Below are 15,531 nucleotides of genomic sequence, written 5' to 3'. Positions count from 1 at the left end.
AAAGAGTTCATGTGTTCTGTGATGGGAGGAATTCGTAGAGATGGCATGGGGAAGAGGCACATGTGGGTTGCAGTCTTTGGAAGTATAGGATTTCATAAGTCCAGGGGTAGGTCTGGGGAAGAGTGTTCTTCTCCTTCATAAAATCATGAAAGTATGAATGAAACGTGGAGGGCACCCGTCCGGGCACCCCCTGGCAGCTGTAGAGAGGGTAAGGGTTCTTGGAGAACTATGTTTCCCCAGCGAGAGAGCGATCCCCCATCCCCAGTTCACAGAAAGGGGCTAGGGATCTCTTAAACCCATTCCGCGGGCTGCGGGGAGAGGAAAGTCCGGGATAAGGCAGCAGTTTAGCTTGAAAGGAGCCGTCGGTCCCGTTTGACAGTCAGCTGTTGACCGAAAACTGGACCGATTCCGGTTCTGCTGGTTGTCTTCGAGTCAGGAGCCTTAGAAAGGGTTAGGACTAAAAGAGGAGCGTTCTAGGGGTAATTTTGATAGAGATATGAGCCAATTTGTATCGACCGCCATATTAATCTATGGCTGAGAAACCTCATCCGGAGTTAAAGGGACGGGAGGGAGAGAGAGAGATTGCATGCAAAGGAAGGAGTCAGAGAAAAGATACAAAATAACCAGATAGAGAGGGTTACTGTTAAAATAAATGCTACTTTTATTGGGGGGATTTGTTACATAGTTCAGGGAAGGGGAAAATGAAGAAAAAAGTCTTTTTAATAATAGTCTGCTGCGGTCCCGTTCCGTTCCTTTGGTGAGCGATCTACGGAACTCTCCGCTGTGTCTTTCAAATCAATTTGAAAGCCGGGGTGACGGTCATCAATCTTGGGACCTTTCCTTTGTCTGTCCTGTTTGGGAATGGGCTTGGGACGCATCCCCGGGAATTCTATAGTTTTCCATCTGCATAATCCTATCATCTCCATGTCTGCACTCCCACTGTTGTTGAAACTACGACCTAAGCCCTCCAAATATGGGCATCGCTTCTTGGTGACCCCTCTCCATCCAGGTTAACACCCACCAACGGCTTATTGGTGGCCTCTGAACTTCCCCGTCTGGGAAGGAGGGAATCCCCAGGCACGTCAGCAGGGCCAGCACCAATCCTGGAGTGGGTTGTCTTGGGCCCGCCCACTGACCAATCAGGACCTGAGACAGCACCAGCTGGATCCCAGCACCCAGCCAATCAGGGATTGGGAAGGGAAAATCAAACTTAGACCATGTTAATGCATGGATCTTCAGCAGCATCTGTTGCTGTACATTACATCCAATCTTCAGATTGAATAAAGTCCATATAATTTGCATTCAAGTAACTTCTTCTAACTTCTAACTAATCCAAACTTCTTCTGAGAACTTTGGAGGATAGTGGGCCTCACCAGGTACGGGCCCTCAGTATCCACAGTCGATAGAAATCTACATTTTGACTTCACTAGGAACTTTCTCTGTGAGGGTTCTGAAAAGGTCTATGGGAGTGTATCCAGGAAAAGGAAAATAACTGGATGTGTCTCCGCTGTTCTCCCTGCTCTACAGTGATACTAAAATGTCCATTTTGGGAGGTGGGCTTCCATGCCAAAAAGGTTTTTATTTATTTTGTGTCAAAAGCATTGCATAACAAACAAGTCTGAAAGTGATAAAATAAAGGAATCACAAACAGCTAAATAGTTTTAAACCAAAAGCTGGCAACAGTGACTGCATTGTCCGTAGCTTTAAACAAGTCCTTCTCTGTGCATGAGGCAGGGCATTGTGGGCAAGCATACATATGCGGAGTTGTTACTTCAGCTCCACAGTCACACAAGGTGGAGGATTCCTCCAGGTAGTGCCACCTTGCCAGGTTGTCTTTAGATCTGCCCACTCTGCTTCTGAGTCTGTTTAAGGACTTCCAAGTTGCCCATTCTCGGTTTGACCCTGGAGGCAGAAGCTCCCTCATGGGGGGCCATCCAGTTGGAATTGCCTGGTTTAGCTGCCCAGAGGGACACCCTTGCTGCTGCTGGAGGAACCTCAAGAGGAGTGGTGGTTCTCATGAAGCTTTTCCTTGATTTGAGTCTGGTGGGAGGAGGCTGAGAGTCATGCAGTGGGTGGCTTTCACAATGTTTGACCTTATTTCTCTCGCAGTTAGCAGCAACTTCCCATCGCACATCAGGAGGGGCAATGCCAGCTAACTTGTAGAGTTTATCAACAGGTGTAGGTTTAAGGCATCCTGTGATTATTCTGCATGTTTGTTCAATGCTATGTCCACCTGCTTCGCATGGGCAGACTTGTGCCGGACAGGACAGGCATACTCAGCAGTTGAGAAAGACAAGGCCAGGGCTAACGTTCTTATTACTTGTGGGTCTGCACCTCATGGGCTGCCAGTAAGTTTCCGCAGGATGTTGTTGCATGCAGCTACTTTGTGCTTGGTGTTCATGCAGTGTTTCCTATATGTTAGTGTTCGGTCTAAGGTGACACCAAGATATTTAGGATGGAAACAGTGTTTGAGTTCTTGGCCTTCCCAAGTAATTTTCAGTTTCCTGTTGGCTTCACTGTTACGTAGGTGGAAAGCACACACTTGTGTCTTGGCAGGGTTAGGCTTCAGGTGGTTCTCTTTGTAGTAGCTGGAGAGATCTTTCAAGGCATTAGTGAGTTGCTTTTCAACTGTTTCAAAGTCTTTTGCTTGTGTTGTTAGGCCAAGGTCATCAGCATATATAAAGCTCTTTGTGAGTGGTGGTTGTGGCTGATCGTTCGTGAAGATGTTAAATAAGATCAGGGCAAGAACGCTGCCTTGGGACAAACTATTCTTCTGCCTCCTTCATCTACTTTTCCTGCCCTGAAACTCCACGTAGAAGCTGCTGTTTTCCAGGAGGGTCTGGACAGTTTTTGTAAATTCAAAGTCCCAGGTAATATGGTAGACTTTCTGCAGTATTTTTCTATGAATGTTTTTGAGGCTCCCAATTGAGAGCATACAGAGCAATGGTGGCATCGGTAATTCCCTATTAAGTTAGGTTTGGTAAGATGTTTATTGTGGCCAATGTCTGAATGTCTGTATGTTCTTAATGTTTTTTGTTCTCTTGTAAGCAATTAAAGGGGGTCTCCCACATCCTGGGATATCATTAATTAAATTCCAATAGTTTTAACAGTTTTGATGGCAATATTAGACATGTTTGTAAGGGTGAGTGGCCATATCAACCTCTCTACTTTATGTTTAGTCTTGTCTTTGAGTAATTTAGTTCTTGGTATATTAGATGCTCTTAAAAAAGCTGATTGAATTATGTGCTCAGGATAGCCCCGATTTCTAAACTAAGTTTTAGGGACAATCCCTATTGATTCTGTTCTAATGGTTATAAATGTTGCAGCGTTGTATACCAGCATCCCCTTGCATGAAGCACGTACCGTATGTGAATTAACTTTGAATAAAAGGGCTAATTGTCACCCTCCTACACATTTTTGTTAGACTTAATTGACATCATCCTAGAGAAAAATTATTTTAAATTTGATCAGAAATTTACTTCCAAGTACAAGACGTAGCTATGGGAGTCCCATGGCCCCTTCTATAGCCAACCTATTCATGGATAACTTAGAATGCAACTTCATTCTCAACCACTCTCACAACCCTATTACAGACAGTGTAATTAAATACTGCAGATTTATAGATGACATTTTTATCATCATTAAATCCCACCAGGCTGCAGAACAACTACTGTCATGGATTAATACCATTCACCCCAACACTAAATTCACAGGAAACATTAGTTCTACATCTGTAGTCTTCTTGGATGTTTCAGTTATAAAAGAGAATGACCAACTGAAGGTTAGAAATCATCGTAAATCCACAGACATGCTTTACTACATTACAACATCTACCATCACTGGGCTTTGAAGAATAACTTACCCTTTGCACAGATACTTAGAATTAAGCATAATTCCTCTTCATAATATGATTTCAATCAGGAGGTGGAAGTGGTTAAAACTCAATTTAGAAATTTAGCAAACATTGTTCAGTTATATAGTCATTTTGATGTATGGAACATTAACATCACATTGTAAATTCTGTACTGATTGTACTTCATTCAATATAAGTTTATATTTTATATCTGTTTATTGACCATTTACTAGTGCATAGCATTGTACTTGTGAGTATATATCAGTTTGTCATGCTTGAAGACCCAGAGATTCCTAAAGAAGCGTTCTCTCAGGCAAAAAAAAGAGAGGTTTTCAATTCCAGTTCCCCACTTCTTGGGGTTATTTATTTCGTGTCAAAAGCATTGCATAACAAATACATTTTAAAAATGATGAAAAAAAGGAAATCACAAGCGGCCAACAGTAACCACATTGTCCGTAGCTTTAAGCAACTCCTCCTCCGTACATAAGGGAGGACATTGTGGGCAAGCATACATATGCGGAGTTGTTTGTTCTGCTCCACAGTCACACGAGGTGGAGGATTCCTCCAGGTAGTGCCACCTTGCCAAGTTGTCTTTAGATCTGCCCACTCCGCTTCTGGGTCTGTTCAGGGACTTCCAAGTTGCCCATTCTTGGTTTGCCCCTGGAGGCAGAAGCTCCCTCATGGGGGGCCATCCAGTTGGAATTGCCTGGTTTAGCTGCCCAGAGGGACACCCTTGCTGCTGCTGGAGGAACATCAAGAGGAGTGGTGGTTCTCATGAAGCCCTTCCTTGGTTTGAGTCTGGTGGGAGGAGGGTGATAGCCATGCAGTGGGTGGCTTTCACAATGTTCGACCTTTTTTCTCTCACCGTTAGCAGCAACTTCCCGTCGCACGTCAGGAGGGGCAATGCCAGCTAACTTGTAGAGTTTATCAACAGGTGTAGGTTTAAGACAACCTGTGATTATTCTGCATTCAGATGAAGAATTTGACCGGTACAGTTTTTGGGGTGGTCCTGCATCTTTAAGCCTTGACCCAAGTGAAGGGTTGACTGCATAGGGGGCAACACATGCTGAGACTGGACTTGTTCAAAATGCACTAAAGTAGAGGAAAAACATTTAACAGACACAGCAAATGCTAGGAAATGATATATTTTATTGACTGGAGAAGAGCCAGTTGACATCCCTCTTTGACAAGATGAAACAAAGATAAGCAGGTCTACAGCTCAAAGAGAAACAAAAATGAGGATACATCTGATGTTTTTTCCATGGTTCAGACTTGGAGCCAAGATGGCAGATGAAGCAGCCAGAAAGGAGATCTGGTCTATCTTGAAGCTCTTTCTGCAGCAACATGGATCCATCTATGGAAGCTTAGGAGTCAGCGGTGTCACGATGGTGTGTTCTGGCAACCATGGCAAGGGCAAGGAAAAAAAATACTAAAGGTAAAGGTTTTCCCCTGACATCAAGTCTAATTGTGTCCAGCTCTGGGGGTTGGTGCTCATCTCCATTTCTAAGCAAAAGAGCCAGCGTTGTCGTAGATGCCCAATGACCATGGATCTGGACCACATGTGTCATGCATAACTTGACCAACTTAAATACTGGGAAGGTTGGGGGGATGTAATTTCCCTTAGATGAGTGTTTTTCAAGGACTCTGGTTTGGAGGCCAGGAAGATTTTCCCACCAAAGGTTCTAGGCACCAGTCACTACATTTGCGCCCAATGGCTGTTTCTCCCTTTTCTGGAATTAAGGTCCCATCTGCACTGCCATACAATCAAGTTTCCAAATTGAGGTTACAGTATCTGCTTTGCACTGAATGATATGGCAGTGTAGGTGGGGCCTAACTTAGCATAAACCAGAGGCCCATAGTTCATGGTCCATAATTCATGGACTATCACCTGGAACATCATTGTTTTGGATTGTTTTCCTGCATCTGGTTGGACATGGAGATCACATCCAAGGTTTTCTGTTTCAAGGGTTAGAGTTTGGGACAACTTACTGGTGACTGTCCCAAGACGTGTGTTCAAGCCATTCATCATAAACTATACAATTGGACGGAGCTGCAAAAGAAAGGAAGATGATCAGTGGGAGGAACAGAACTTCATTCCCCACATATTTGTAGGACAGCATTTGCAATCTTGACGAGTTCAGCTAAATCATTGAATGGGTCTGTTTTAGTTTGCAGGTGGGTTCAGGATAAATGTTCAAAGATTCAGTTCTGGGGTGTAGCAATTAAATGGAGGCCTAAATAACTGGAGCTTTGTCTTGGCCAATGCAAAGAAGAGGTTGTTCAGCATGCATTCTTATGGCTTGCTACAAATGGTTTTTGTAGGGAGAAAACTCAGATAGATGTTGGTAATTATCTGAAAAGTTTGGATTCTGACTGGGGTCAATAGGGATGTCACACATTGAGAGACTAAATGGGATGATCAATGACCCTGGAGAACCGAAATCCCTGGAAAACACACCGAACGAAGGAATCCGTCAAAGAGGATGGAGAAGCTGGCATCCGAGTTCAACTGCCTGGTCCTAAGAAAGAGAAAGGGTTCATCCTTCAAACGTTGACTTCAGAAACATCCTCCTTTCTGGGCCAAGATATGGTCCGTTGACCACTCATGCAGGGGAGGGGAATACACACTCCCCTCAACATCACTTTCCAAACTGTTGTCCCCAAAACATTATTAAGATCTCTGGACACCTACCCAGACAAGAACTTGATGTGAGCTGGGTCGGTCATATAGTTCTCAACCACTAGCTTATGTGCTCCGGACTCGTTTTGCACCATCTGAAGAGAAGCTTTGATATTTACTTCCACAAGAAGACGCGGAAGATCAATCAGAGCCTTGGAAGACCTAGAAAAAAAACGGTTCTCTAGAACCTCAGAATTGGAATCAAGATCCCCCCAGTCCAACCCCTGTCCAAAAACCTCCAGAGAAGGAGACTCCGCCACACTCCCAGGCAATCGGGTGATATTGATAGCACTTGCTTTTAATTGCTGCCTAAACATGTAATAATGTGATGATAGGTAAATGTGCATCCAGAGGGAGAGGATTCTCAAACCAGGCCTTTCTGCTCACCTGACCTCCCTGGGTGCAGCACCTGAACTATTGCTCCGGAGTTCCAGTTTGACAGGGATCACCAGTAGGAGCCCATCATCTGGCAGGGTTTTCAGGGTGACATTAAGCAGCTTGGCATCCACAATCTTCCAACTAGAAAGTGAGAGAGAGTTTGGCCAGAGTCAGGATTGGAAACTGTGGCTGGAAACTTTATGCGCATAAATGCCCTGCTTGGAGCCGCACACAAGGAGGTGCAGTCAGCCCCCCACTTTCACTGGGGTTAGGGGCACAGGGACCCGTGAAGATGAAACAATGTGAATAATGAAATTACTATGTTTTTACATGAGAGGAAAAACACATCCCTAGGAAATTCTAGGTCCTCCAGCATGACTCTGGGCTCAACCTCTGCTGGAAGCTGACCATAGGATTGCAATGAAGGTCCAAGGTCTTCTCTCTAGAAATCTGTAGGCCTTCCATGTGACTGGGTGAAGTTGACCATGGAGTTGTACTGGGTGGCCTCAAGATTGCTAGAGAGAACTTTTTAAACAGATCTGTGAATGTGTTGTCAAAGGCTTTCATGGCTGGAATCTCTGGGTGCTTTGAGTTTTTTGGGCTGTATGGCCATGTTCCACCAGCATTTTCTCCTGATGTTTCGCCTGCATCTTTGGGTGGCATTTTCAGAGGTCTGTTGAAAGTGAGGCAAATGGAATGCATATAATACCTGTGGAATAATGTCCAGAGTGGGAGAAAGAACCCTTGTCAGTTTAAAGCCAGTGTAAATGTTGCAATTAACAAGCTTGAATTAGCTTTGAGTAGCCTGTGGATAATTAAACTTGCAAATGCGGAGGGCTGACTGCATCCTCTAGCCCAAAGGTGATGAAAAACATACAACGAAATAGACTTGTCTATTCAGGTCCCTTTTGGATGTCCAAACAATATCCGGGGACTTACAGTTTTTAACGTGGGATAAACCAAGTGGCCCGGTTTCTGGGATGGTGGCCATTTCCATGTAAGCAGAAAACCAGTTTGCATTGGAGCCAATGGCACCATATACACTCTGCCCGTGGTTCTCAATGAATGCTGGAAATGCCCACAGAATTCAGGGCATTTCAGTGCAAAATTTAATATATTTTGTGCAGGAATGCAGCCGTCCAAGGTTCACAAAAGGGAGAGAGAGGGAAATGATGCTGAAATGGTTTCACTTGTAATAAGCTACCTTGAATCCTGTGCTGGGAGGAAGGCAGGATGTTACTGCATAGGCCAAGTATAGGTCTTATGGACTAAGTTCTCACCTTTCTTCTCTCTACTCAGACAAAGGAATGGTTTCATTTTTGATAAGACTGACACCCCTTCTAGGAGTCCCCGGTGGTGCAGCAGATTAAACCGCTGAGCTACTGAACTTGCTGACCGAAAAGTCGCTGGTTCAAATCTGGGGAACTGAGTGAGCACCCGCTGTTAGCCCCAGCTTCTGCAAACCTAGCAGTTCGAAAACATGCAAATATGAGTAGAGCAATAGGTACCACTTCGGCGGGAAGGTAATGGCGCTCCATGAAGTCATGTCAGTGGCCACATGACCTTGGAGGTGTCTACAGACAACGCCAGCTCTTCGTCTTAGAAATGGTGATGAGCACCAACCCCCAGAGTCGAACACCACTAGACTTATCCCAGGTTACCTGCTTTGAACTGGATTATATGAGTCTCCTCTGCCATACTATCTGGGATAAGTAGATTATCTGGGATCAGGTCCTGGGATAAAAGGACAGTGTAGAAGGGGACTTAATAGTGTATCAAAAAAAGGGAACCACCTCCTTCCCTGAGGAGAATGATGAAAACCCTTTGGAATGTGATGGTGATCAGACATAGCTGGACCCTTGAGGTGGTCCTAGTCCGTTCTTCTCTCTGCAGAATGACCTTTGCCTTAACCAAAAGTTATCTCTAAATCCAGTATTTGGGCCCAAAGTCTGCCCTCAACTTATACATGAGGCCAACATGTACATGAGTATATTATTAATATGATACCATCGTTGCTATCGCTCTTTCTCTCACTCATGAGCTTCAGCAAGGATGAATGACCATCTGCAATCTGTTTGGGGTTGCCTTCCCCTTCCCCACTTCTATGTCCAGAGTCAATTATCCCAGATTTCAGAGAGACCCCCGTGGTCACCCAATCCTCTCCTCTTCTGCCACTCAGGAGGACACAATCCAAGCTCTCCCAACAAGTGAGCATCCCGCTTCTGCTACTAAAGCTCTGGAAAAGGAGATGTCACCAGGCTCCCAGGCAACAGTGTTGAGCAGTTCTTCCCACCACAAAGTTCTTCCCAAGGTTCAGGTGGAACCTCTTCTGTACCATAGTCTATGTTATGTAACTTTAAGTCTGCTTAACTATGAAGCAGAGGAGCTAAGAAACCCAATTAGTGAACTGCAAAGCTTTGTAACGGGATGCCACCAAGAGGACCCCAGTGCATATCTACATAGATTCTTGCAGGATGGCTACATCTTGGTCCCATTACACATATGTCATTTTGCCAGCTTCCCTGCATACTATTATATATTTTATTCATCCATTGAATTTATGTTCTACCTTGTTCCCAGTATCACTTACTTAAGATTCAGGAGACGTCCAAGCCGACCTGCCTTGCCTCCCAAGACATTTCCAGGCAGACCTTTCTTGCTTTCCAAGGCACCTCCAAGCAGATCTCTTCTTTGCCGCCCAATGATACCCAGGGTGTCCAGGGTGCCACCAGGTAAGTCTCCTAAAAGATCTCCTCCCAATAGTTCTGTGACAGCTCCATCATCGTTCAAGATCTGAGGGTGTACTGGAGAAAGTTGATACTGTTTAGCACAACAGATGTAAAGTCAACAAACTGTGTCCCAGCATTATTCTCCACCTCCTTTTAATTCCCAATGCTGTGTTTCTTTTTACTAAACTGACTCCTGACTTTATAGGCAACCCCTTACTCCATTTTTGTCTCATCATCAATTATATGCAGATGGGGCATGAGTATCTAGAAGCTATAAATCATCATCATCATCTTTATTTATAGACCACCCTCTCTCCTGAAGGGGACTATGTGCAACAAGGGCATGTTTTTAGTGCTACATAGTCAGGTCTTCAAGCTTGGCATTGCCAAGTTAATGACAATGGCATTCCCTTGCAATGAATGATGATTAATAATTAGCACTGTCCATAGTGCCAAAAAAACCACACGGATGGTTTCAGCACCAACACACTGCAGATAAAGACTCTTTGTTCCTTCTCCCAGAAAATCACGCCTCTTCTACCTTAGTAAACAAGGCTTCGCTTATGTGTCTTTCACTCATAAGACATGTCTTCTGTCAGACTTTAGATTTTAGAGTTAATAAGGAGGATTACTAAATGCAGATAGAGTACAACCCATATGTCTTCTTGCACTTGCCATGGGAAGGTGAAACCACAAATAGTAGCGAACCTTATTGCAATGAATGACTTCTGGAGGAAGCATATGATAGAATAATGCTGTAGGATCTAGAAAATGCCTAGAGGGAAGACATCCCTGACATTACTATTGTCAATGTCCAGTAGAACCATATCATGAACTCATGCTGGAGGACCTAAAATGGCTAAAAAGAACCTCTCAATAATAATAATAATAATAATTAATAATTAATTAATAATAATTAATAATTAATTAATAATAATTAATAATTAATTAATTATTAATAATTACTAATAATTAATTAATTATTAATTATTAATTAATTAATTAATAATTAATAATTAATAATTATTAATAATTAATTAATAATTAATAATAATTCATTCTCCGGTATATCTCTCCTGCAAGAGACTCAAACCAGATTCGTTTACAGTAGAGTCTCACTTATCCAATGGAAACGGGCCGGCAGAAGCTTGGATAAGCTAATAATTTGGATAATAAGGAGGGATTATGGAAAAGCCTATTAAACATCAAATTAGGTTATGATTTTACAAATAAAACACCAAAACATCATGTTAGACAACAAATTTGACAGAAAAAGTAGTTCAATACACAGTAATGCTATGTAGTAATTACTGCATTTACGAATTTAGCACCAAAATATCACTATGTATTGAAAACATTGACTATAAAAATGTGTTGGATAATCCATAATGTTGGATAAGCGAGTGTTGGATAAGTGAGACTCTACTGTATAAGCATCACATACCATTTAAAGTATCCAAACATGCAAACATTAAAACAGGATTACATGTAAACACTATTAAGAAATTCCCATTTAAAGCTATTAAAACATATTCAAGCCTCTAGCATTTTTAGCTCTTCCACTATGACTCTATGGTCAATGTTTGATGATAGCTTATGAAAGAAATATGAGAATGACTTTAAAAATGTCTAGACTGGCAGTGGCTCTCAACCTTTGGTTCTCCAGGTGTTTTGGACTTCAGATCCCACAATTCCCAATAGCTGATAAAATACCTGCAAGACCAAAGGTTGAGAACCACAGGTCCAGGTCTAGTATTTCTACATCCTCCAGCATGACTTTATGGTTAACTTCCAGCAGAAGCATATCTTGGGCCCCATCTACAATGCTGCATAATTACGTTTGCATTATTATAGTCAGTGTAGACTCATGTAATAACAACAAAGGGGATTGACAGATGAGTTTAAAGCTAACCTACAAAATGTGGCATAAACACAGAGAACGGGGAAGTTTTAAACGTTTGAAAACATACATAAGAAGTACAATGGGGCAAGAAAGGCTGGCTGGACTTGCCCTCTTGAGTGTCCACTGAAGTTTATCGATGGAGCCTGATTTCTGTCAAAGTGTATTGACACAGTTTTCAGGTGTTTCCAACAGACGTTGTGGTATTCTTTTGTAACTATAAATTACCAAGAGACTTGAAACTTTGTAACTAAAATAGGAAATTGATTTAAGACAATATAAAAATACAGAATGAACCATACTATTTAAATCATTTTGGGGTTGTTGTATGTCTTTCGGGCTGTATGGCCATGTTCCAGAAGTATTCTCTCCTGACCTTTCACCCACATCTATGGCGGGCATCCTCACAACCTCTGAGGATGCTTGCCATAGATGTGGGCAAAACGTCAGAAGAGAATACTTCTGGAACATGGCCTGTGATCTCGGCCATGAAAGCCTTCAACAACACATTAAATCATTTTGTGTTATGGAACGACTCTTCATGATTCACCAAAAAAGGTTTCAACCCCCTCCTCCCATTTTTTTTTCTGGCTACGGCCCTACTCCCAGGCAATAATATATTTCACTGTTGAGCAGTTCTTACCATCACAAAATTCTTCCCAAGGTTCAGGTGGAACCTCTTCTGTATCATAGTCTACATTATGTAACTTTGAGTCTACTTAACTATGAAGTGGAGGAGCTAAGAAACCCAATTAGTGAACTGCAAAGCTTTGTAACAGGATGCCAGCAAGAGGACCCCAATGCATATCAACATCTATTCTTGCACCTCAGCACTCCCCAGCCAATGTCCCAATTTACAGCAGGATGGCTAGGCTTTGGTCCTATTACACATAGCTCATTTTTCCAACCCCCATACAGACTTGTATATATTTTATTCATGTATTGAATTAATGTTCCACCATGTTCCCAGTATTTTTGAAATTGTATGTGTTTTAAGGCATTGAATAATTGCCTCTATGTAAGCCATCTTGAGTCCCATTCAGGGTAGAGAAAGGTGGCCTATAAATAGAATAATAAATAAATACATACATACATAATCATGCTATATCTATCTATCATCTATCTATCTATCATCTATCTATCTATCTATCTATCTATCTATCTATCTATCTATCTATCTATCTCTATCGTCTATCCTAATATAAACATTGAAAGAGAACGTTTTTCTGTTCTCTTTTTACTTTTAAGGCCAGTGTTTGCCTAGCCCTTGTCTTTTACGGGCATTTTGAGTTCTGTAATTCCAATAAACTCTGTTATCTTTGACCTTGTGGCGTTCTGTCTTTGACAAATACTGACCATCTTCATCATCAAATACGGCTGTCAGAGGGCTTCCTTCCTGCGCTGTGGTTTGTTGGAAGATCTGGAGGCCACACAGGAGGAGGATGGTCCTAACCTTGAGCATCTTGACCTGAGAAGATATGAATCCTGGAGTTACAAAGGGACCTCAAGGCCATCTATATCACTCCCTTATGCCAAGCAGTGCAAGCTCTCTTGACAGATGGCCGTTATCCAGCCTCTGCTTATGAACCTCCCGAGAAGGAAGGAGGCTCCACCAAACTCCCAGGCACCAGATTCCCCTGGAGAACACTTTGGACCCTCAGGAAGTTCTTTCTAATACTCAATTGGGATTTATTTTCCTGGAGTCTGACTTCATGGGGCATCTACATTGTCCAATGAAAGAAAAAGAGCCACAGAGCGCTGGTTAATCACCCAACTCCAACTCTCAGGATACCACAGCATTGAGAAAGTTTAAGTGATGTCAACCTGCATGAATTTTGCCATGTAGATGAAGCCTAAATGTAAATGTCATGGAGTCAGTGGGTTTCTTCATCACGGAACCAGGAATTTAGAATAGAAGATAATCCCACAAATGTTCATTTTAGCTCCCGTTGTGATCATATATGAAACTGAATCACCTGAAGCCAGATGTTCATTCCCCAAATCCATTCCTGCTTAACCATCAAGGGTTGAATGTACGTTAGGCTAATTGTAACAAATACACGAATTAATACCTAGCCCTTGAAAGATCATTCTTGAGTTTGGAAATCAGACTGGTTGATTCATTTTGGGAGAAGCAACCTTTTTGCAAGAGAGTCAAGCTGAGCTCCCTTTGGATCCTGACCTTACTCACCTGTTGGCTTCACAAGGTGTCTCCAAGACGTTGTCCTCTGTGGAGGAAGACGTTGTGAGCCAAGAGCAGATTCCCTTATATAGAAAATATATACATCAGGAATGACGAAAACACTCCCTTTGTGGGAAACCCATGACATTTATTTGCGTATAAAACAGCAATTACTGTTGCAATGCAAATATTTATACATTTGAAAAAGTTGGCAAATTGTTATGTTATGCAAGAATGTATGGAACACGTCAGCAGAGGGATTTGGCCCAGGATTTATATAGGATGCCAGATTCAAGCGGAGAGAGACAAGGACCTTGACAACCCAAAACAATGTCAAGATCTTCTCTGAGATGAGAGAGGTTGGCGCAACAGGGCTTTTCATATAATCATAGAATAATACTGTTGGAAGAGACTTCATGGGCCATCCAGTCCAACCCCATTCTGCCAAGAAGCAGGAACGTTGCTTTCAAAGCACCCCCGACAGTTGGCCAACCAGCCTCTGCTTAAAATCCTCCAAAGAAGGAGCCTCCACCACACTCCTTGGCAGAGAGTTCCACTGCTGAATGGCTCTCACAGTGAAGAAGTTCTTCCTCATGTTCAGGTGGAATCTTCTTTCCTGGAGTTTGAAGCCATTGTTCCGTGTCCTATTCTCCAGGGAAGCAGAAAACAAGCTTCCTCCCTCTTTCCTATGGCTTCCCCTCACATATTTATGCATGGCCCTCATCATGTCTCCTCTCAGCCTTCTCTTCTGCAGGATAAACATGCCCAGCTCTTTAAGCCGCTCCTCATAGGGCTTGTTCTCCAGACCCTTGACCATTTTAGTTGCCATCCTTTGAACACATTCCAGCTTGTCAACATCTCCCTTCAACTGTGGTGCCAAGAATTGGACACAGTGTGATTCCAGGTGTGGTCTGACCAGGGCAGAATAGACGGGGAGCAGGACTTCCCTGGATCTAGGCACTAGACTCCTCTTCATGCAGGCCAAAATCCCATTGGCTTTTTAAGCTGCCGCATCACATTCCTGGCTCATGTTCCCCTTCCTCCCCACGCGGACTCCAAGATCTGTTTCACACATCCTGCTGTCAAGCCAGGCATCATCCCCCATTCTGTCTCTTTGCATTTTCTTTTTTCTGCCTAAGTAGAGTATCTGGCATTTTGAACTTCATTTTGTTTGTTTTGGCCAATCATTTCTCTAATCTGTTAAGAACATTTTAAATCAGTGGTTCCCACACTTTTTTTTGACCAAGGACCACTTGACCAGGGAGCACTCTCCAACATTTGTATTAAAGGGTTACAAATCAAGTTTTTGGTCAACTTTAGATTTGGTTTCATTATTTGAGATGCTGATTCAGAAAATTGCATTAGATGGACCACATCAACTCTAGTTTCTGATACAGATCATATTGTTCATACAGATCATACTTTATTGTCCAACTGTGAAATTTCCTTTTCCCATTTCGTATCATTCTGCATTTCGCCTGGGATCTACGAATTAGTCTCCTGTTTTTAACACTGTATCCTGCTTGTTGATTTTAATGATTGTTTTTATCGATGTTGATGTTTTTTACTGGGATAATTGTTTTATTGCTTTGTTACTGTTTTGTTTGTTTTATTGGGCCAGGCCCCATGTAAGCCGCCCCGAGTCCCTTGGGGGAGATGGGGCAGGGTATAAAAATAAAGTTGTTATTATTATTATTATTATTATTATTATTATTATTATTATTATTATTATTATTATTATTATTATATGCCATGCAGTAGTTGCCATCTGCTCGCCCACAGAAAATGATATTTAATAATTTAGAGCTG

General features: G+C 42.5%; 1 protein-coding gene across 2 annotated transcripts; it reads right to left on the bottom strand.

Moving 5' to 3' along the window:
- Positions 1 to 4,182: 4,182 nt before the first annotated feature.
- LOC134298564 (uncharacterized) lies at positions 4,183 to 13,795 on the bottom strand. 2 transcript variants are annotated; one of them, XM_062979197.1, is made up of 8 exons: positions 13,732 to 13,795; positions 12,897 to 13,008; positions 9,502 to 9,715; positions 6,921 to 7,052; positions 6,546 to 6,695; positions 6,312 to 6,372; positions 5,843 to 5,903; positions 4,183 to 5,248 (listed from the first exon to the last, which is right to left on the bottom strand). In XM_062979197.1, exons 2-7 carry the CDS (start codon positions 13,000 to 13,002, stop codon positions 5,886 to 5,888), a joined length of 681 nt encoding a protein of 226 aa, XP_062835267.1. In that variant the 5' UTR covers positions 13,003 to 13,008; positions 13,732 to 13,795; the 3' UTR covers positions 4,183 to 5,248; positions 5,843 to 5,885. The 2 variants fall into 2 exon arrangements, with proteins under 2 accessions (XP_062835267.1, XP_062835266.1); XM_062979196.1 differs by lacking the exons at positions 4,183 to 5,248; positions 5,843 to 5,903 and having other exon boundaries at positions 6,031 to 6,372.
- Between the last annotated feature and the right edge of the window lie 1,736 nt (positions 13,796 to 15,531).

Source organism: Anolis carolinensis, chromosome 4, assembly GCF_035594765.1.
Source record: "Anolis carolinensis isolate JA03-04 chromosome 4, rAnoCar3.1.pri, whole genome shotgun sequence".
Taxonomy (NCBI): domain Eukaryota; kingdom Metazoa; phylum Chordata; class Lepidosauria; order Squamata; family Dactyloidae; genus Anolis; species Anolis carolinensis.
Note: the sequence above shows the minus strand (reverse complement) of the source record. Positions and strands in the feature narration are given on the sequence as shown.

Excerpts from the sequence above, each read along its gene's own strand:
- LOC134298564 (XM_062979196.1), bottom strand. The coding sequence starts at position 13,002 with ATGCTCAAGGTTAGGACCATCCTCCTCCTGTGTGGCCTCCAGATCTTC. Across the intron at positions 6,696-6,920 it reads GCTGCACCCAGGGAGGTCAG|GTCTTCCAAGGCTCTGATTG; the intron begins GTGAGCAGAAAG and ends TTTTTTTTCTAG. Across the intron at positions 6,373-6,545 it reads CACATCAAGTTCTTGTCTGG|GACCAGGCAGTTGAACTCGG; the intron begins GTAGGTGTCCAG and ends TCTCTTTCTTAG.